The sequence below is a fragment of the Acartia tonsa genome, chromosome 8, assembly GCF_053477335.1.
Source record: "Acartia tonsa isolate MP-2025a chromosome 8, ASM5347733v1, whole genome shotgun sequence".
Lineage (NCBI taxonomy): Eukaryota > Metazoa > Arthropoda > Copepoda > Calanoida > Acartiidae > Acartia > Acartia tonsa.
Window position 1 is genome coordinate 35409031 of NC_137267.1, and position 22300 is coordinate 35431330.

The 22300-nt window shown below is 30.9% G+C and overlaps 1 protein-coding gene across 6 annotated transcripts in view; it reads right to left on the minus strand.

Moving 5' to 3' along the window:
- Positions 1 to 22300, minus strand: part of LOC145326812 (uncharacterized) — a 189991-nt gene that overhangs the window by 35670 nt on the left and 132021 nt on the right. For 4 of the 6 annotated variants that reach the window (XM_080170239.1, XM_080170235.1, XM_080170241.1 and 1 more), the window contains exons 2-4: positions 17188 to 17271; positions 14598 to 14715; positions 4822 to 4896 (exon numbers count right to left, since the gene is read on the minus strand). In XM_080170239.1, the coding sequence (XP_080026365.1) occupies positions 4822 to 4896; positions 14598 to 14715; positions 17188 to 17271 (277 nt within the window). Of the gene's footprint in view, positions 1 to 4821; positions 4897 to 14597; positions 14716 to 17187; positions 17272 to 20691; positions 20774 to 22300 lie in introns of those variants that run through there. The other 2 variants (XM_080170240.1, XM_080170236.1) reach the window with 2 other exon arrangements.

Here is a 22300-nt window from a genome sequence, read left to right on the forward strand (position 1 = left end):
AACGATAAGAGCTCGGAAGCCTTAGCCACATCAGCCCAGTAATCAATTGATATAAATGGCAGTTTCCTTCAAAGTGCCTTGTAGAGTAAATAAAACCTGTACTTATTTTCAAGTAAATTCAAAATGAGGGGGGTATTTTTTGTATTTTTGCTTATTTTTTTATGTTAGGTTAGGTTTTTATGTGTACTGAAATACGTGCGTTTTATTTGGTGTTTATATTCTTTAATCTAGTACCTTTATTGTAAAATGCAATGTTTACTAAATAATATTCATTAAATACTTGCCTAAATGCAAATCTTTGATAACCAAAAGCGTGGCTACTCTTGTAGATGGATAGCAGCTCTCAAACTTTTTTTCTCCATTTATCCCCTATATTTTTTTAAACATGGCAAATGAAAAAAATATGCCTTAGTGAAATGCTGTTATTGTTGCCAATAAAGAAATTATTCTATATCTTGTTATGTAGAAAATTTTGTGATTTCCATTAGCCCTTGACCAATAGGATAAGGATAAACCAATTTTATCTTTACACCCTTTTTATTGACTTATCCTTGGGATTAAAAGAGTTGGGAGGTGTAATACATTTCTCCTCTCTTTAAAGAATTTCCATACTAAAAATTAAAGATATTCATTTAAAATCTAAAATAAAGGGTTGAAAATTCATTATTAAATACGGTTTTAAAATGAATCAATAATAAGGAGGGGGATCAGTTTTTTTGCCTTAACCCCGCGGGACCTAAAACTGCTGTATAAACAAATTTAAACCTAACCTAAAGTAGAACACTAACACATTAATTTCCATATGGGTACCATTTGCTTGACTATGCACTAGGGAAAGCGCCATTGATTACAAATAGGTAAAATGTTTAACAGAATGAAAATATTTTCAACTGACCAACTGGTTTAAAAACAAGTTGGGACGACCTTAGCTATACCTCCGGTTTATAAATTGCAACTATTACAGTAGCGCAACTACTCTTTTTTTCAAATGGTCTGTCAGTCCTTCAGCAATGCATATATCAACCTTATACGGGTAATATGTTTTACATACATGCGCATGGGGGGTGTAAAACCTTTTGGGGATGAAAAAGGGGGAAGGTAACCCCTCCAAATTTCAAGGAGGGTGTTGACACCCCCTTCAGCCCTCTTCTGCACGCCACTGATATATTATTAAAATAAGTCACCAAGGAAAAGGATTCGACAATTAATCTAGAATTTCTGAACATTTTTAATTTAAAACAAAGCAAAATATTTCAAGTAAATTTAAAGAGTATAAAAACTATTTAAAAAGTATATAAGCGTAGGCGTAGCCTTAATTATAGCAACTGCCATTCAAGGTAGGGATATAGATACGGAAGATAAAATTTTAGTACACCCCATCTTTGAAGCTGCCAACATAAAATTGTTAGAAACTGGCACCATTTTGTTGATATGCAATGTCAACATCGACTTTTTGGCTGACAGGGATATTAGATTTGCAGGTAGATAAAGGTTTCTGGTATTGATCATAATGTCGACATGAAAGCAAAAAATTTCCCACAAATGATGTGAACATTTCATTTAAGATTATATTTGTCCGTGCGTCTGTACTGCCACGCAAATAATAAATCTTTCTTTTTATTAAGATCAACATTCAATATTATGGTTCACAAATTGTAACTTCTAAAAACTAATATAAATGCCTGAAGATTCTTTCATATAGACAATGATTTAGCATTTGATTAATTCTAGGGTCATTGCTAAAAAATCAACCATAATTTGCCTGGTATTTACGTCGACATAATATAAAGCAGTACTTATTAAAAAGGTAAACTAAGTAAAAATATTTTAAACATATTACGTTGATAAATGACGGCAATAATTTTTTTTAAAGCCTAAAATTAAAAAAATTTAAACAAATTTTATATTTTTAATTTGAGAACCCTGTTTTTTAACCAGTTAAGTAAGTGATTTGAAACCAACCCATGGTTTAGTGGTTACCTACCATAGATAATTATGGATGTATAGCCATGTAGATTGGTTTGTTATTAATCTACCATAGATAATTATGGATGGATAGCCAGGTAGATTGGTTTGTTATTAATCTACCATAGATAATTATGGATGAATAGCCAGGTAGATTGGTTTGTTATACATCTACCATAGATAATTATGGATGGATAGCCAGGTAGATTGATTTGTTAATAACCTACCATAGATAAAATAGGATGGATTGTCAGGTAGCTTATTTTAGTGCCATAAATAATCACTAGCGGCCTCTAGGGGCAAGTAAAATGTTTTCTTTTTAATCTATCTTATGATCAGCTATAGGGAAAGTGGTGGTACCCTCTAAACGAATAGCTATAAACCTTCCAGGACCTATGAGAAGCTACACTGTAACTATATCGGTTCAGCGGTTAGCGAGATCCTTCGGTACAGACAGACAGAGATCCTTTACTTTATTATAGTAATAAGGTTAGAAAGAAAAGTTTAGTACTAATAAGGTATTTTTTTGCTTCTTACAAAATTTCTGTATCTAATCCACCTTTAGTCATACATAATTTGACAAAATATGCATTTATGAGTGAAACTTCACAGCCTTAGTTTTGCTAAATGAATTTGTAAGTTGAAAATATGTCGGCCTTGCTTTTAAGTATGTGAGAATATTGTTAAGGAGTACACTGTAAAAAATAGGTATTAATTTTTCCATCACTGAAAAGAACACAAAATATAATTAAAATTCTGCCATTATGACACAAATGAAGCAGTAGCAACAAATGCTCATTTTTTGCAATAAGCATCAGCAGCCATTAATATATTTTTATAGCTTTAACAATAACCACAGCTGTCTAAATAATGAGTGGCTGTTAAAACTTAATTTGTAAATAATTCACTGGCAAAATAAGCAGAATATATTTTAATAAGAGTATGTATGTAAATTTAGTTATAGATGTGCTTGTTTGTTTGACATGTGTGTGTGTTTGTGTGTGTGTGTATATGTGTGCATGTTTGTTTAGTGTGAAGAGTTCTTAACTTGACGTCAGGAATTTATAAAATTAGTGCTGAAGCTGAAACAAGACTTGAAAACATTCTTTACTTCATTTACTTTGTTCTAAGCGTTAGCCTAATTCATTATACGTAACTTCATTAATTTTGTTCCCAGTATGGCTTTGAAACAGATTAATATCCGCTGGATAAGAACCAGTTCTCAGCATAGATATAGAGTCATTTTCCAAGAATATTGATGTAACAGAGTGGCCGAAGATTTTTATTTTAATATCAACGGAAAGCTGTCTATAATACGGTGTGATAAATAAATTTTGAAACCAATACATTAATAAGCAAAAAATGACATAGTTCCCAAAAATACAGCTAAATGTGTGACATTAAAATTAGTTTGTTTTGACCATTTTGCAAAGTCGATACATTCATTATAATAATGGATGTTTAATTTACGTGGATATTAAGACAGGAGAAATATTGTCAATTCAGCTTCTTAATATGGAACATGGTCAGTTCGTTCATTTAGTAGGAGGGGTTGGGGTAAAGAGGGTAATCGTTATTTTAGCCAGCTGCGTGTTACAATTTATTAGAGAACATAAAAATCTGGTGTAATATCCAAGTAATAATATATCCATTAGTACAATGTATAATGACGCAAATATTAACTTCTTTTCAATAATTTTACTTATTCATGCCAAAAAATTTATGTTAGTTGACAAAAAAGCTTTGCATAAATTTTCTGGAAATTTTTCTTTTTAGTTGAAAAGGACAATTTAGTTTAAAAAGTAGAACAGCAATAACATAACCTGATATTAGTTTAGAAATCAGAACAGTTATTAATCGCATTGTGGGCTAACAAAACTGGTTTTAATTTTATGATTTTTAACTTAATATTCGTAAAAAAATTTCTATAAAACGATGCTATACATGATTTTTTTAGTATGGCAAAGAACCGGTTCTAATCCAGGGGATATTAATCGGTTTCGAAGCCATACTGGAAATGATATTAATTCTATAAATGAGTATCTGGAAGTCACACTTGTTTACGTGACCTTACAGACAAACGGACATGCCATGATAAAATAGTTTCGCACCCACAAAATACGTCGTATTTGTGATTTTTGTACATATATTAAGACACAAGACTAGAAGAAAGAAAGCATCTGTCAATTTTTTTGCAACACTTCTCAATTCTGCCAGTCATAGATAACTCATCCGGTATAGAGTCTTGACAACTAACTTTAAACAAAATAAATTATACCAAATATTTCGTCAATTGTTAAGTTTTACATAAATACATAGTACACAATATACCTAGTCATACTTTTTAGAAATTATAACATAAAAATATTAAAATAATACATAAATAACAGTTAAATATTTTACAAATATTTCTTTTAGAATATTAGGAATTGGCATTTTTTTTAAACATAATAAAATTTCTTTCCATTGCCAATTTTATTTATTTATTGAAGGGAAGAGAACCCCAACATCAAAACCCCTAACAAAGATTTAATCTAACCCAAATTAGAAAAAATAGTATTTCATAGGACTTTTTGGATTTAAGGGGTGGAAAGGGTGGCAATTTTATTGATGGTAAGAGTTCTCTACTTCTCAACTGTGAAACTCAGGGCTCGACAGCCGCGCGTCAGTCGCTTATAAGCCTCAGGAAAATCAACCTATTATAGTTTTAAAAAACCAGCTGGAATTCTAAACAAACCTGACCCTCTTTTCCAAAAATTTCCAAGCATTCAAACGGGTTTTAATGTGATACTAAGTCGTGGCTGAGGCGCGGCTGCCGAGCCCAAGTGAAACTGATTTATATCCTTAAATGGTGACCTGTGAAATAGGATCCTTCATGACGAGAACATCCGACACTGGGCCAAACTGGCTGAAATATTCTTTCAATTTCTCCTGAAACAAAAATCATGATTAATTGCAGTGTATGTTTATTAGCATTAAACAAGGACGATGTAATTAGTATAAAAACCGCAATTTTAAAAAATTAATCAAAACCTAAATATTGAATTTTGCCACTCAAAAATTATCAAAACACATATTGGACCATTCAATAACTTTTTATAAGTTTATCATCCATTATGGCTTCGAAACCGCTGGATTAGAACAAGTAATAAGCCATACTGAAAAATCATATTTTTTTCAATTTTGTTAGTCTTTGGTCAACCGCGGTCAACAAAACTAGATATATAATTTTAATTTTACTATTCGTGGAGAGCTGTCTATAAAACAATGCGATAGATACCTAGCTATTGTAATTTTTTATATAGAGGAAAAGTGTGTAAGAATCCTTAACTACTTTAATTTTTTTTCTGAATACCCCAATAAAAAGATTTTACAGGGCTTGTCAGCAGCCAAATGACTATGAAACGAGAAGATAAATGGATATCATCCCCCTCTTGGCCATAAATAACTGCAATTCCAAAAAGAGATAATAGAAAATATTATAAATGATTAGTTTGTGTTTGCATTTTAGTCTGATACAAAATGTATCAAGACTTATTTTCTACAAACCAAAATCTTTATTACAACCAATATATGTTACTAAGACCAAATGTATTGTTTACATGATGTAAATGTTGCCTATAAAGAATTAATACAATATTAATAGAAATTATTAAGTTAGGGATCGCCATTAGGGACTGTCACGTTCTTTTATTCGTCTGCTTAAAAATCTTTTAAAAATTTTGATAGATAGACAAACAATTTGTAACTTATTTACATAAGAGACACTGTAATTTATTATAATTGGGGTAGTACATCAATTTAATATCCTTAGTCTTCACCCTGAGAGCTATAAAGCCAGACATACATCCCAATACTTTATATGTGTCTGTGTATATGTTTAAAACAAACAGACTTGAATAATACATAAACCTCTCAGTAAGGTGCTACACCTTAAATGGACTTGTTTATCATTTGGAAATTTTACAAGGAAAACTTTAATCATGAGAAGCGCAGCTACCTCAAGAAAATGGAAACTGATAATATCAGGGATCTCAAGGGATAAGACAATCGCAGATAAATTTATGAACATAACCAATGGCATTACACAAAATTACCCATTCTTTAAATAACAATTACTGATTGAAATTCAAAGTAATGAGAGCCAGCAAATAAGAAAACGTTATTGTAATGTCCTCTCCTGACTTGAATAATATGCAAAAAAATTGTATTTTAGACTGCGTAAGTATGTGAAAAAAATGCGCAATTACTGTAGGAAGAAGAAATTGAGATTTAATGTTCGTTGACTTAACTAATGTGTGGACATAAATATTATATTGACGCTACGCTCCTTAAAAGTCAAAAGTCAATATATTATTTTACTTCTTTAAGCTCAGCTATTCTGTAATTCAATTTGTAATTTCAAAAGAAAATAAGGACAATATAAAGCTTCCCTATAAACCATAGAAAACAAGTATACAAGCTTTGCTTTTACCAGAAGCCATGATAAAGAAAATTAATTAATTCCATTTGAAATTGCTGAAAATTTTGATATTTTGTGGCATAATGTTGGCGCAAAACTTGTTTTGTGCTGTAACTAAAAGTAATAGGGTAAGAAGGGCTGAAAAGAAGGAAGTGGGGGAATTTTCACTTAGAATTGTTTGTCAGAATCCTAGTCCCTTGTCCCTGGCTTTTACATTTGTTTGTATTCTGTACAAATAGATAAATGTAATAAATAAAAGATAATACTCAATTATAGAGTAGATGGGATACATCAAATATTTGTTTATTGGTCAAACAGATTAATTATAGGGATTAAACACATATATTCGGGGATATGACATTGGAGGATAAATTAATCTTCCAATTAAATTCAGCCTTTGACAATATTAGGGGTGGGGGGGGGGGGATTCTTTTTTGGTCATAAAGAATTAGGATTTTTTTTTTGTTCTACAAACCATTCTACAAAAATACTGAAAACTACAGGTATTCTAAGGGATAAGACAATAAAATTTATTCAGATAAATGATAATCTTTAGATTAAGATTATTGGTTGAAAAGTCTGGACAATACAACGTATGAACAATATTATATCCCTAATATTCGTGATAATTTGGTGGATAATATAAAATCCTTTATTGGCAAACTTTATTTACTAGATTAGGAAATATCTATTTGGGGTTTTATAGAGGGATCTAAAGGGATAAGACAATGGCTCATAAATTCATGTACATCCCCACTTACAATAAACAAAATTTCCCCTTCTCTAGATTACAATTAGTGGTTGAAACGTTTAGACTCTTACTGAACCAACCAATCAAAATGCAATAAAAGCCCCCAAATTTGTTGAACCAATTAATAAGAAATCATAATTATAAAACTTTGGGGACTAGTGTAATAAAGAGCCCAATGTCCCCTTCCTTTAAAAGATTAATAAACAAATTGCTGCCAAAAAGGACCTAAAATGGTGGTTTTTTAGTGGTTTCTCGGTCCAGACTGCTAAATTGAAAATAAACAATGTATAATGTATAGAATAAAGATTTCAGTTTGTTGGTAAAAAAAAAAACATAATTAAATTTAGTTTTAGGGTATGAGGGAGGGGAACACACCCACTGAAAAAAGTTATATCCTTCCAAGTACAAATACTAAGCTTTACTGAAAATTAACACAAGAATATACATAGAGTTTTACCATGGAATTTTTGTTTGTCCCTTATGATCTCGCAAACCACTCTATTTTAGTGAATCTTCATAAAGATCCCTAGAAGGTTTTAGGCTATCTTATCTTACAAATGTTAGATGGTATTAATCTAAAATGGTCATAAGTAGGGCAGTATTTTTTTTAGCTGAGACTACGTTTTAGTTATATAGTAGCTGAGCTCCATATGATAACATGCTGTGTTTTAACAATGTTTAGACCTAATACACAACACCTTAACTATGGTTAACAATCGTGAGATTTAGTAATAGTTAAATGTCCTATAAAGTCAGATAGGGAAGGGATTGGTAATTACTCTGGTACCCAATGTTTTATAATTATGATATCTTATTGTTGCCTCCAAAACTTTGGGTACTGGTAGTTTCCAAACTTTTTAACCAATTATTTTAGTTAAGCATAAGTTATAATGAGTGTATGTATATCAAATTTTTTTTAATATTAAAAAATACCTAATACACTAAAATATCAAATACCTCATTTGCCATTTTTAATATATTAACTTTTTAATTTAATTCTTATCATCTTATTACTACTGATTCAATCCAAAATGTCTTAAGATTATTGGTCCAAAAACTTTTATCTATATCCATATAATAACATGTGTACGAATTGCCCAAATTTTTATGTTAATTTAATTTTATTATTATTTAGGTCCAACTTTAAATGGTTTATTTGTCAGTGGCATAGGTGATCAGGAATCTAAAGGGATAAGACAATAGCACATAAATGGATGTATTTCCCCAATAGATGTCAATTAGCGGTTGAAACATTTGGACACTCAAATTAATGGACTAACCAATCAAATTCACTAAAAGTCCCCAAAGTTGTTGAGCCTACGATTAATCTTCGGATGTTTTAAGGCTATTTTTAAGCCCATCCCCTTTCCATTTTATGATAGGGGCGTAGCATCTATAATGAAAAGAAACCAGCTTATTCACGAGGAGGGGTAGTGGGGCCTGCTAGTTTATAGAAAAAAAGTTTATGACATATAAAAAGTGTTTCTGAAAAGCACATTCCTATCGGACACTAAAATGTCGCTACATATTTTTGCTATAAAAAATCCTTTTTTGGCAAAAATACATTCTTAATGTTTTTGTACAATTATGTATATATTGTTTGTATATAAAATATGCACAAACATAAATGTACACATGAATGTATACATAAGTTGGGACCATCAAACCATTATTGTTTAGACATAAAATAAGCACAAACATAAATGTACACATGAATGTATACACAAGTTGGGACTATCAAACCAATATTGTTTGTATATTATAAAATATGCACAAACATAAATGTACGCATGAATGTATACATAAGCTGGGACCATCAAACCAACTAAAAATAATAAGAACATGATTGGGTTGTACTCCAATTTTAATCTACAGAAGCGGAATTTTGAATAGAGTGTACAACAATTTTTCCTCTATTGTCTTATCCCTTAAGATCCCTTTGAATTCTATGATAAGGTTAAAAGTTAGTGAAAAGTAATCTTTTAATGATATATTTTTTAGAGATGGCAATCTGTCGAATTTTTGGGCCGGATTCGGATTCCGGATTCTTAAAGAATCCGTCAAAAACAGTGGCGGATTCTTGCTGATTCCGGATTCTTAATTTTGTCGGATTCCAAATTCGGATTCCAGATTCTAGCAATATTTTAAAGGATTTTTTAAAAAAATTTAAAAAATTAAGTGCTACATATGTCTTAAAAATCAATGTTCTTGGTATTCTCTATAATTCACTTCCGAGAATCAAACCAGATTTTAAAAGATATTATATATAATGATGAAAATCTTTGCCTTCAAAGAGGAGGAGTTGAAAGAAAGACGCTAATTTTAGCCTACTAATTAAGAATCCGGAATCCACTATTAAAAAACGGATTCCGGATCCGGATTCGGATTCCAAAATTGGCCAAAAATTGGGCGGATTCTGGATCCGGATATAGATTGCCATCCCTAATATTTTTACATGGATTTTACACCAGATTTCTATGTTCTCTCATAAAGTGAAACACGCAGCTGGCTAAAATAAAGATTGCCCCCTTCCATACATTTTACCCATACCCCTTCCCTCATATGGTAATATCCACGTATATTCTACATTTTTTCTTATAGTTGGTTTGTTGGTCCCAACTGTATATGAGAATATACATAGCACATATGTTTAATTGGTCCCAACTGTATATGCGAATAAACATAGCAAATATGGTTTGTTGGTCCCAACTGTACAGGGCGTTTAAAAAAAAACTGCGTTTTCCAAATTTGGGAAACAACCATTAGGAGTACAAAAAAAATAATTATATGTCAATATTCTCTATAAAAATATGCATCAAAATTGTTACAGGTGTTTTTTAATATCTCTGAAAATAACAGCGCATTTTAAAGCATAAATATTTCAAAAGATGCGTATGATGCTTTTTTCTGGTAGAATTTTGTGCCTTAAGGTTGGTTTTCAAAAATTCATTCACTTGAAAGCAACATCTTCATACGGCCAATACAATTTTCTACCAATTACACTAAAAATTTCATTTAAAATTCCCTCAAATAACAAATATTCAGTTTTTCTTTTTGTATACTTAAGAAACATGACCTTAAAAATTGCTCATGTTCGTAAATCCCCACCCCTCATTTATTCCTATAATCCTTTAATTTGATTGACAGGTTAAGATATAAACTAATAATTTATCCATAATTTGTAATTAAATGCTTTAATAAAAAAAATTTAAACTTCATCAACTTTTTTGTCTTTAGAGATTTTTTTATCAAATAAAAAGGAGTTTTTTTCTTTTTACTATAACCTACGTTATTTAAGAAGATTCTTGCAGTTTCTTAAAAATGCTTTTGTGAGGAGCTAAAAAGCATTTCACCTTTAAAACTCATAAAGGTACTTTTCTTATACCTTTTTCTAAATTAATATTGAAATTCTACGATTTTTTTTATCCATAATAAAAGAGTTATTTTTATTTTTCTTGCACAACATTTTTTACATAAAGCATTTTTGGAAACTATGTACCTATCATAGAGGCCGTATTTTTAGAGATAATGAAAAACACCTGTTATAAATTTGATGTACTTTTTTACAGAGAATAAGGACATATAATCCTTTTTTCTGAATTCCTTCTGGTTGTGTCAGAAAAACAGAAAACGCAGTTTTTTTCTGAAACACCGTGTATATGAGAATATACATAGCAAATAGGGTTGGGCCGGATATCCGGCAAACTACCGGATATCCGGCCAAATTGCCGGATATCCGGCCGGATAACCGGCCAAATTACTGGCGACTTATTATATAAAACTGGCGGCTACGCCCTTAGAGGCCTCTAGGGGCAATTGAGGGCAGAGGGGAGTTGAATTTTGGGGGGGCTGACTTATTTTTATATTTAGTTGAAAAATTAAAAAAATAATATTTATTTTTTTTTGGGGGGGGGATTTTTTTCTAGGGGCAATTTCTCTTGGGAGAGTGGTGGTACCCTCACCCAAAATAGTTATAAACCTTCCCAGGGCCTATGAGAAGTTACCCTGTAAAGGAGAACCCGATCGGTTCAGCGGTTAGCGAGATCCTTCAGTACAGACAGACAGATAGACATCCTTTTACTTTAAGGATTTAGGTTAAAACTTAAAAATTATGTAACTATTAAATGATCTTTCTTCTAAGCAATTAATCTAATAAACTATTACTACCCTCAATCTGTAATAATAACCCCTGTTGGAGGATGGGCAGGGAGGTGTCATTGAACGCATTCCCCCCCCCCCTCCCCTGTGCATTTTCTCTGTATAAAAGGTAGAGGGCTATAACTAAATGACTTTCGAAATATGGGTATGACACATAACTGAGAGTTGAAATTTTTTGAATACCTCCTTCCTGGCGGGCACAGGATGCCAGCAAACCTGGCAAGGTCATTCAGGTAAAAAGTAAAAACATTATTTTTTACTTAAACAAAGCATTTCATGTTATCAAATACTTAAATATTCTAAAGTCGTACATCCTCATAAGAAATATAGGTGTTCAAGTCGATTACAGGTTCCAGGTATAGTCCTGCAAGTCCTGAACCTACAGGTCTCCAGAAATCTTTAAACGGTTCCTGTGACAGCAATTTTTGACTTAGACACTTCAAATCTTAATTTTAGGCTTTTTATATGTCTTCATAATGGCCGGATATCCGGCCCAACCCTAATAGCAAATATGGTATGTTGGTCCCAACTGTATATGAGAATATACATAGCATATATAATATAGTTTGTTGGTCCCAACTATATATGAGAATATACATAGCAAATATGGTTTGTTGGTCCCAACTGTATATGAGAATATACATAGCAAATATGGTTTGTTGGTCCCAACTGTATATGAGAATATACATAGCAAATAACTATACATCACTCCCCGTAATTACATATATATGGTGCACTTTAAATACAGCAAAAATTATAACTTTGTTAGCTTTCAATTCTCATTATTATAGACTTACATGCACCTCCAATGATGTTGATCAAAATTAACCCTTCTGTAGGTAAAAAATGTTGGTTAGAAAGTTTGGACATTACTAGTTTGAACCAACCAATTAAGAACCAAATATTTTAAGCCAACCTATCAGAGAGGATGTTTATAAACTTTGGGAACCAATTTAATTTGCAGTCCAACGTCCCCTCCCTTCCCTCCCATATTAAGGTAAAAATTGGATAAAATTCAAGGAGGGGTAGGAAAATGGCAGCTAAATTTAGTTAATTTCGTCATCTAAAATGAATACATTAGGTACTCGTAAAATAAAAACAAAAACATTACTGCTATTTCTTAAGAGAAATAATTTGCAAGAAAAAAAAATGGTCCAAAATCTTGTATTCCAGAGAAAATGGTAAATAATATAAGTAAACACAATTACCTACCCAGCTCTTTTTTTTGGGTTAAATACACATTTTTAGGTTAAATAACCAGCTATTTTTAACAAGGACAGTTATATACAAAGTCTGGAGATTGGTCACAATATAATAATGTTTAGTTAAAATGAAAATTCATTTTTTTAAATATGTTTAATCTGTAATAGGAATTATACCAATATTACAAGCTTAATAAATAAACATACTGTTGATTACAGAATAGCTGGGCTGCTTAATAATAAAGAATGCACTTTTAGCTAATGGGGAAGTTGGGTGGGTGTTAGTTGCAATACTTTCATAAGATTTTAGTGGTAAAATGGGGTAATTTTAATAAAGAAAAGTTGTAGATAAAATTCTGTTCTATTGCTATTAAATTTTAGTTTAAGCCTTCCAGTATGGCTTTGAAACCGAATAATATCCTGCGGATTAGAACCGATTCTCAACTGAAAAAAACATATTTTCCATCGAATTAGACAATTTTCCACGAACATACGGTTAAATTTCCCTCATTTATCCGATGACAACTTTCTGTTTATTCTTTCATTGAAAAACTTTTAAATTGAATTTATGTAAAAACTTTATTTTTCGACAGCAGCGAAAAAAATCATTATTTTTGGATATTATTATTCATATTTTGAAATTTATATCAAAATATTACAAAGTTTTATCACATTTCTTAAATGGATTTGAATATATTTTTTAATAAAGATAGTGTGTGTGTGGGGGGGGGGGGGCATGTAGAGTTCCCCCTCCCCCTAATTTATTTTAAATCCTTCGAATATTCATAATAAATGACATAAAACACTTCATTATGTCAAAACAACTTTTAACTTTAATTTTAAAATTTTTTACACCACTGAAATCTTATTCAAACAAGTTAGGTATTCTTGTCAGGTATTGTAAAACAATCAACAAATAAAAAAAATTCATTTATTTAATACCTTATCTGATTAATCTAATTTGAAATAATAAGTATAATAATAAAAATGCCATTGATTTTTTTCTCTCAGAATAGTTATAAAAGACTATATCTGACAATAGTAAAGCAATATTTTATATAATTCTTTATATCTACATTGAAAAGAGAATTGTCATTATGAGACTGTTAGAAAGGGTGAAGCTACTCTAAAATTTAAAAACGTTCTTTACCCCTTTTCCTGTATCCTTTAAAAGTATCTAATTGTAACTCTTCACAATGATGTCTGACTCTTATTTTATTTAGAGTGTTTATTAATTCATAACATTCAATTGCTTGACAATTTTTATTGATTATACATGGCTCAATCAAAAAGGTTTTAAATATTTAGAAGGGTCTTTATCAATTCTATTGTGCTAGTAATTGCTACGTTTTTAGAATATATTTATCCTTGGTTTTTTTTCTTGTCAATAGAATGAATTCAATTCAGACTTCCTTATAACCCCAAAATGACTGTTACATACTAAACAAGGACAAAGAAATATGCAGCAATAACAAGCAAATAATATTTTATAAGATAAAGAACATGAAAGTACAGTTATTTAATATTAATAGTGTCTTTTGTATATTATTGTAGATTTTACATGTTCCATTGAAGGTTAATGTACAAAGACCGACTGACGGGCACTTGTTTTAGAATATCTGCACTTCGTAACAGGATAGTAATAAAATTAAGTCATTTTATGCTTAGTGAGTTCAAAAAGATTTTAGATGAAAAAGCTCCAACAAACGATGAATAAATATAGTATTTCAATCTTTCTCCTAACAGTACAATGTTGAATGGTTTACCTCAGAATGACTAGTCGAGCGAAGAACCCCCCCGCCCCTTATTTCGAAATGAATTTAAAGTAAAGAGTGAGGGTAGTTTTTTTCTGGCGTTACCTTAACTTATATTACGTTATGTTATATTAGGTAATTGATAGCTCAGCAGGGTTAGGTACTAAGAAATAAAACTACTACATCCCCCTTTTAAATTTATTATAGGGGGGGGGGGGATTTTTGTACTTAATTGGCACATAAAGATATTCTATCGAAGATAAAATTTGTTATTTTTATCCTAAAGACCTATCCATATTTCTTACCTGATTTGTTTGCCAGGAGAGGCCTCCCACAAACAGTTTTCCCGGGGCGCTGTCGCTGGAGGGGGTGGAGCGGCCACTTGACCCTCCCTGGGATATACTGTCACTGTTCTGCGTGTATCTGAATAAAATATAATTGTTAGTTTACCAAAATAGCGGGTGTCAAAAAATCCAAATATATTTTTTTAATTATATATTATATATTTTTTTGGTTGATGACTTGATGTCTTTTCCATTGTCCTATTTTTTGACGGAGGGGACATTACCCTAGTCCCCAAAGTTTTATAATAACGTTTTCTTATTTGTTTGCTCAACAACTTAAGGGACTTTTACTGAATTTATTTATTGTAATCTACAGATGGGGTAATTTTGTGTATCACCATTGGGAATTTAAATATATTTATCGGCAATTGTCTTATCCCTTTAGACACCTGGTTTTCTCCCCTTTTATATGATTAAATATATGTAAGAATATATTTAGAAAATAAAAGATGTAATAATCAATATGTACGGACAATAGGCAGGGGAAAAACATCCATAAAGTATCTTTATGGGCTTAGGGGCGGTTCTAATGGGATTATATACCCTAAAATTACAGTACATTATCAACCTAATATGATAATTTAAAGGTAGTGTCAGTGAAAAACTTATGGAACCTTCCTAAGGTCTTGAAACTCTTGTAAAAGTTTGTATGATTGATGCTTTTTAGATAATACCAGTAAAACTGATAAGAAAACTACAAGCAAAATGACACAATATTGTAGTTTTGACGGTAAGGCAGTTGTTTATATAGCAGCATAGCTACTTTAAAATAAGAGAATGACCTAACGTTAGTCAGTCTGTCACATAAAATAGTAGTTTTTATTTTATAAATCTTGATGTTGCACTTTTAAAAATTCAATACTTTTACAAGTATAAACCAAAAACCACCGCAGAACCAGTATGTATATAATATACTCTGAGGAGCAAACCATTGTTGGTCCAGCAGATGCCGAGATCTTAAGCTTTAGACAGAGATAGACGGTCAGAAATACAACATTCTACTTTATACAGGAATTATATTATATAATATAGACTATCTTATTTTAATAGTAACTTTAGTACACTAGCGTCATCTTAAATCCTTGACTGTGCCGTCAATAAGATGTCCCATAATTTTGTTTACTGGGTAACTTTATAATTAGTTAAAGGGGTAGAAAGTCATAGCATAATTGGAAAGTAGGGATGGTGATACAAAAAAGTTATACATTTTTGTCTTAAAACTAAGGAAACTTAAATTTAGACTATTTTGCCTTCTAGTTTTCAGCCGATCAAAATAATCACAGCATGTAGGTAATATTAAGCACTGATTAATAAGCAGAGATTTTTATTAATAAAATTAAATATACAAAAACATGCAATAAATAAAGGCAATAATAACTGCTGAATTTCATATTTTATTTCTAATATAAGTCAATCAAGCATCCATAATTTCTGTTAATTTGTAGCCCAACCTTTGCATACTAAAAAAGTTGTAGGATTGGACCATTTTATAAAATGAGATGGCTCAAGGGATCATACTTTGGAACCAGGGATCTAAAGGGATAAGACAATGGTCGACAAATTGATGTGTATCTCCAATGATGATACACAAAATTAGCCTTTAGGTACATTACAATTAGTGGTTAAAACATTTGGACACTCAACTTAATGAACCATCTAATAAATATACAACAAAAGTCCTTAAACTTGTTAAGCCAATGAATAAATATATCATTATAAAACTTTGGGGACTAGTGTGATAAAAATCATTTTCCCTTCCATCCTGGTTTGTAATAGAGGCTTTCCATGCCAGGGAATATGTAAATAAACATATAAATGAATAAAAAAAATGAGACTTCTATTATGAGAACAAAGAAAAGATAACCTTATGGAACATATTAATGATTAAAGAATCTATTATTTTTTTTTACACAACCTGCAGAAAATGATAGAAAATTGCGCAAGATGTGCAGAGTACTTTAAGAACGAGAAAAATTGATGCTATATTTTATGTATGTAGGAAAAGTTTGGATAAAATGTGTTTATAAAGTTATAGGACGCTTATGAGTGTGTTTAATCTACCTAAAATAAGAAACATAAATTTTCTACTTTTACAGATATTTTACAGGTACCACATCCCTGGAACCAGTGTTCTGGAGCCGGAGCAGCAACATTTTTGGTGGAGCCGGAGCCGGATCCGGAGCCGTATTTTTCGTTAAAAACGGCTCCGGCTCCGGACTAGCTAAAAATGATTTTTTAAAGTAATATTATAATTTGGCAACGGTCTATTTCCATATAATAAACTGAAAAACTATTGTTACTTAACAAATAGACACACAACCTTCTACTTTTATATAGCTTTAATCAAATAAATGCAAAATATTTTATATTAGGTATTTATTTTATTTTATCAAATTCAATAATGAAAAAAAATTGATATATTAATTTTAAGGTAGGAGCCGGAGCCGGAGCTGGAGCCGGAGCCGTATTTCCAAATACGGCTCCGCGGAGCCGGAGCCGCATCAAAATTATACGGCTCCGGCACCCTGCCTGGAACTATGAAAGTTGCTACCTGGTGTTTTGTGTGTTGTGAGCAAGGATATCTGGGTTGAGAAGGTGACCCGCCTGCAGGCTAGCTAGATGCTCCATCGCAACTCTAAAAAAAAATAACAATTAGGAAAAGGGATAGTTAGCCTGGAAAGGTTGTGTGATAATTTAAATAATAATTCAAGCAATAGATATTTGGATTAGATAGAAAGATTATAAATCATTATAGATTGCCTAATTTTTTTTTTAAATTCAAACATCAATAGATAGGTATATTAAAGTAATGAACAGAAATATAATGTCTATTTAAAGTCTAGGTATAAATAGCCTGAAAGGGTTAATCATGAAAACCAAAAATAGAATAAATATTTAAGATGAATAGATAGTAGGACCATTTGCTAATGATTACAGTGAATTAAAGAGCAGCTTAGAATTAATTTATTCAAACACTAGTATTCCTATTTCAGCTAAAAGCTCTCATTTAAACAAGTCAGGGGAATAGAAAAACAAATTATAAGAAAAACCCATGGAGCCTGAAGTTTTCAGGGATATTGAATTGTATTGAAGAAAACAAAAAAATTGAAAATGCAATTTCGAGCAATTTTTTTTCCAGAGTGCATGAATGAAAAAAATTATAACAAAGATAACAACCCCCTTCTTAATAGTGATACTTTTCGCCCGTTTAAGTGCTAAGGCATTTCCTATACTTGTGGCTGCAGAAAATATTCTGTTTTTAATTATGATGTTCAATTTTGAAATACAACCCCTTCTAAAGATTAAAATAATTGATTTAAAGGTTCGGGCACACAGCTAAATGAATCAAGCAATCAATATTCAATTTAGCCATCAAATAAGAAAACGTTATTATAATACTTTGGGGACTAGTGTAAGAAACAGCCAAATTTCCCAAACCTCCATGATTTATCCAGCTACTAAGTAAATATTTTAAAGAATCATAATCCAATCCTGGAAGTTTTTTCATGCCTAAGGTTGATGAAGGCGTCCAATTAGCCAATTAAAATTAATTAGTACTGGGTAAAAAAGCCTAAGAAATGCCACTACGAGTATCAACACATATTCAGTTTACCAACCAGATGTTCACATGCATTGTTTTAAAGTTTATGTATAGACATATAAAAGGTATTAGGGCAAATCCTAAAATTCATTGATTAAGTAGTCTAGGATTTAGGGTTTCCTACGCCTTAAATAAGATTATAGAATATGTAAGACTTTAGGAAACCTATAACTCATAGGCTAACCTAAGAAGTTTTAAATCATACGCAAATAAAAAATAGTTTAAAAGCAAACTTTAATTTTATTGTAAAGTTATGTAAAATAAATTCTTTAAATTTCTTGGGCTTATTTACAATGTAAAGGAATTTAATTCAAAAATTGTTTTTTATACTTAAAAAAGGGTTTAACAAGAATAGATACTCGAAAGATCTTTTCTTATAACAGTTAAGAATCGACAGACCGACGAAAAAGTTAGTTATATACTAGATGCAGATTATTTAAATAGTCGAATAAATACCATTTCTCTCAGACGGACGGACAAAGTTTATTAAAATGTAGATTCGCTACAAACAAAACTTAAAATATTAATAAAAAATAGAGTGTAGAAAAGAAAAGAAGATTTATATCCCAATATTGTTATTTCTAATATTATCATATTCACTCAAGAACTCAGAAAACAGGGATAGGGTAATGAATGATAATTTACACGCTAAAATAATATTTCCATACTGTATCAAAGAACAGAGAGAGAGGGGGGGACAATGGGCTTTTTATTACACAGTCCCCAAAGGTTTATAATAACGTTTTCTTATTCGTTGGTTATTGATTGGTTGTTTCAATAAGTTGAGTGTTCAAACGTTTTAACCAATAATTGTAATCTACAAAAGGGGTAATTTTGTGTAAAATTATTGGGTCCATGATTTAGATCCATGAGGTAGTACGTTTTTTCATTACTGAACGGCTTTTGTTTATTTTAATGAGCTTCCTAAAGAAAATTGTATTTTGTGATTGTTTGATAATGGCTGTCAAATATACTCGATTAAAAAATAGTTACAATGGCATTATCCTATTTCTTACATAAAGGAAACAGCTTATAGAGCCTATAAAAATGACGCAATACAATACAAATGACCAACGATAGGCCAATACACAGACTAAATTACCAATGAGAGTACAGTATACATTTTAATTGACCAATGGTAGGCCAGTTTGAGAAAGGCTTCCTACCTGTCCCTATATCAATGTAATATTGAATACAAATGGAAAACATTAGATAAGCTTTCACAAATATCTAAAATAAGGACATATATTCCATCATTTTTATTCGTTTAAACTGTTTAAGGTTTGTAAATATACATTTTTCAAATCAAATTCCATGCTTGATATTGGTAATAATGTCGACGTTATTGTCAGTCTAATAAGTTAACAAATCTAGAAATAGGACATTAAATGATAAATGAGAATTTGATTACAAAACTTTAGTAGGCTATAAGAAGTCAGGAATCTTTAGTGGTTGAAACATTTAAACACTCAACTCTACAAATCAAAATTCAATAAAAGTCCTCAAAGTTGATAAGCCAACGAAAAGGAATACATTATCATAAAACTTTGGGGATAATAGCTCAATGCCCTAACTGATTTTATTTATAATTGCCTTATCCTATTCCCTACCCCCCTGTTCCTAACTACTTGTCCCATAATAATATACATACATAAGAGAAATATTGAAAAACAATAATATTCTTTATTAATATCTTTTTCTTCATAAAAACGAATATTGTGTCAAGATGTGCAAGAAATAAATCTGTAAATATAGATGTATAACTACCTGGATCCCTCTGTTGGGGACCTTTTATGTCTGCTAGCAAATTGCTTTCTGCCCTTTTGCTTTTTTAATATCTCCCCGACACTATTACTTAATTTTCAAAGACCCGAAAGTTGTCATAGGGACATAAAGTTATTTTACCCCTTCCCCCTCTAATGTTTTATGTGCAAGGAACAAATACATATAATTTAAACAACAAAGTAGGTAGTACGAAAAAAGATAAGTATGATTTTAAATAAAAAACTTTTTTTATAAAAACTATTTGAAAGTATCTTTATATAAACACGAGCTTAGTGAAAAGAAAAAAAGGGTTTAAAGAAATATTAATTTACATATCACAAGCCATGATATAAAATATGAACTTTTTGTAAACCTTTTTAAAAAATTAATACATTCATAATAATAAAATAAGGAATCATGGAGAGAAAACGAAGTAGTGGGTTTTGTCTTATTTTCACAGTAGCTTTTCTCCTATTTCTAAGGTAGGAAAATCAACATGGTTAAAATGGACGTACGGACATTCTGGTAACGATTATAGAGTTGCTACGCTTTCTAGATCGTACCTAATTAATACAGGAATCACCATGCAAAGTTTGGAATCTTTAGGATAATTCTAACATGCCTAAATTAACAAAAAAAGCTATCCGTACCGACACTAATTATAGAAAAGTTTCGCATTTAAAAACTTACATATATCCGGCCATACTAGTTGAATAATAACTTTATTTAAATAGTTTTAACTGAAAACTAAATCTCTTTTGTGTATATGTAAACTAATGGAAGCCAACTAAGGTTTAATAATCAGAACGTAGTCACCAGAGCCAAAAACTTTTTAAAATTTGCTGAGTCGACACAATGGCTTCTTTTGCAGGGTTAACGGATTGCCTTTCCCTTTCCGCAAATCATATATTTAGGATAATAGTTTCTTGAACCATGGAAACCCCCTTGGAAATTTTTTAACGCATATTTCTAGCCCTATTTATACGATGTACTAACCCCGCAATGATACTCTTAAATGTACTATCCTAACCTGAATAAACATAGGTTTTTTTGTGGCCCAAGAGAGAAACCGTTGGATAATTAAAATTATTTTTTCTCCAAAATAAAATAATAGTTTTACCTAAAACCATATCTTTATGGGAAGGGAGAATATACCCTCTAAAAACATATCTATACAATTCTTCATGGAAAACTAAAAGCCTAGAATTGGCTACAAAATTTCTTCACTAACCTTCTTAATCCCTGACTATAATGCAAGAATAAGAGGGATGGTTTTAAGCAGGAAATTGGGGGGTGGGGGGTTGGTTGGGGGGATTGAAGTAGGGTTAAAGATTAACTCAAAATTTAAAATCCCCCCCCCCCCCCTAAAATATTTAATCTATTCCCGCTTGTTCAAGCAATTTTTGTCACGCGCTAAATTTGAGTTATCCCCTATGGTATAAATACTGATATAAGGCTTCTCATAAAACCCTTATATCAAAGCTGGGTTCTAGATTATAAAATTTCAAAGTATGACAGTAGGATCTCTTCCTATGGTAGCCAGCAATCATGCTGTTTTACAACGGGTATTTGGTGTCCTTTAAAACCATATTTATATGCTTTCCCATAAGGCTTATCAAGAGTTCATGCGAAAAAGTATTTTTTTTCTTAATATTTGACTTACAAATCAAACAGATAGTGATGTTTATGGTATATTTTAATTGAGAACACCGCGGAACATGTAATTTAAGAGAAACAGCTGATTTGTTTCCATATAGCTTCAAATAATTTCTTTATACTGTTGTACAAAAACGTTGAAAAGACAATGTCGTAAAAATGTTTTGCTGCATTTTTCATACTTTATCTTTTCTGTAAGAAACCAGAAAAAGTACATTTAATATTATCTAATTTAAGTACACTCTATAAACTCCTTTTTTCTTCGTCTAAAGCTTAAGATCTCAATAAATATTGAACCGATCAGGTTCTCTATTTTAGGTAAGCTTCACATGGGTACTGTGTTCATTTAAGGATCTTTTTTTCAGATTTATTTTTCCAACCTCGCTCTTTTGTTGTTTTTTTAACACTGCCCCCTCTATTATTATATTTCAATGTTTGAACTATAAATATGTAATTTATGTTATCCAACTGAGTTTTCTATTATTTTTGCTGGACTCAGGGATATAGGGATAAGACAAATCCATACACAATATTGTTCAGACAGGGAAAATCTGAAGAGTTACTATATAATACCAGTTTTATAAGCACGTTCTTAAAAAGCTTTAAGACTTCAGTGCCAATAAGATGTCAATTTTATCGTTAA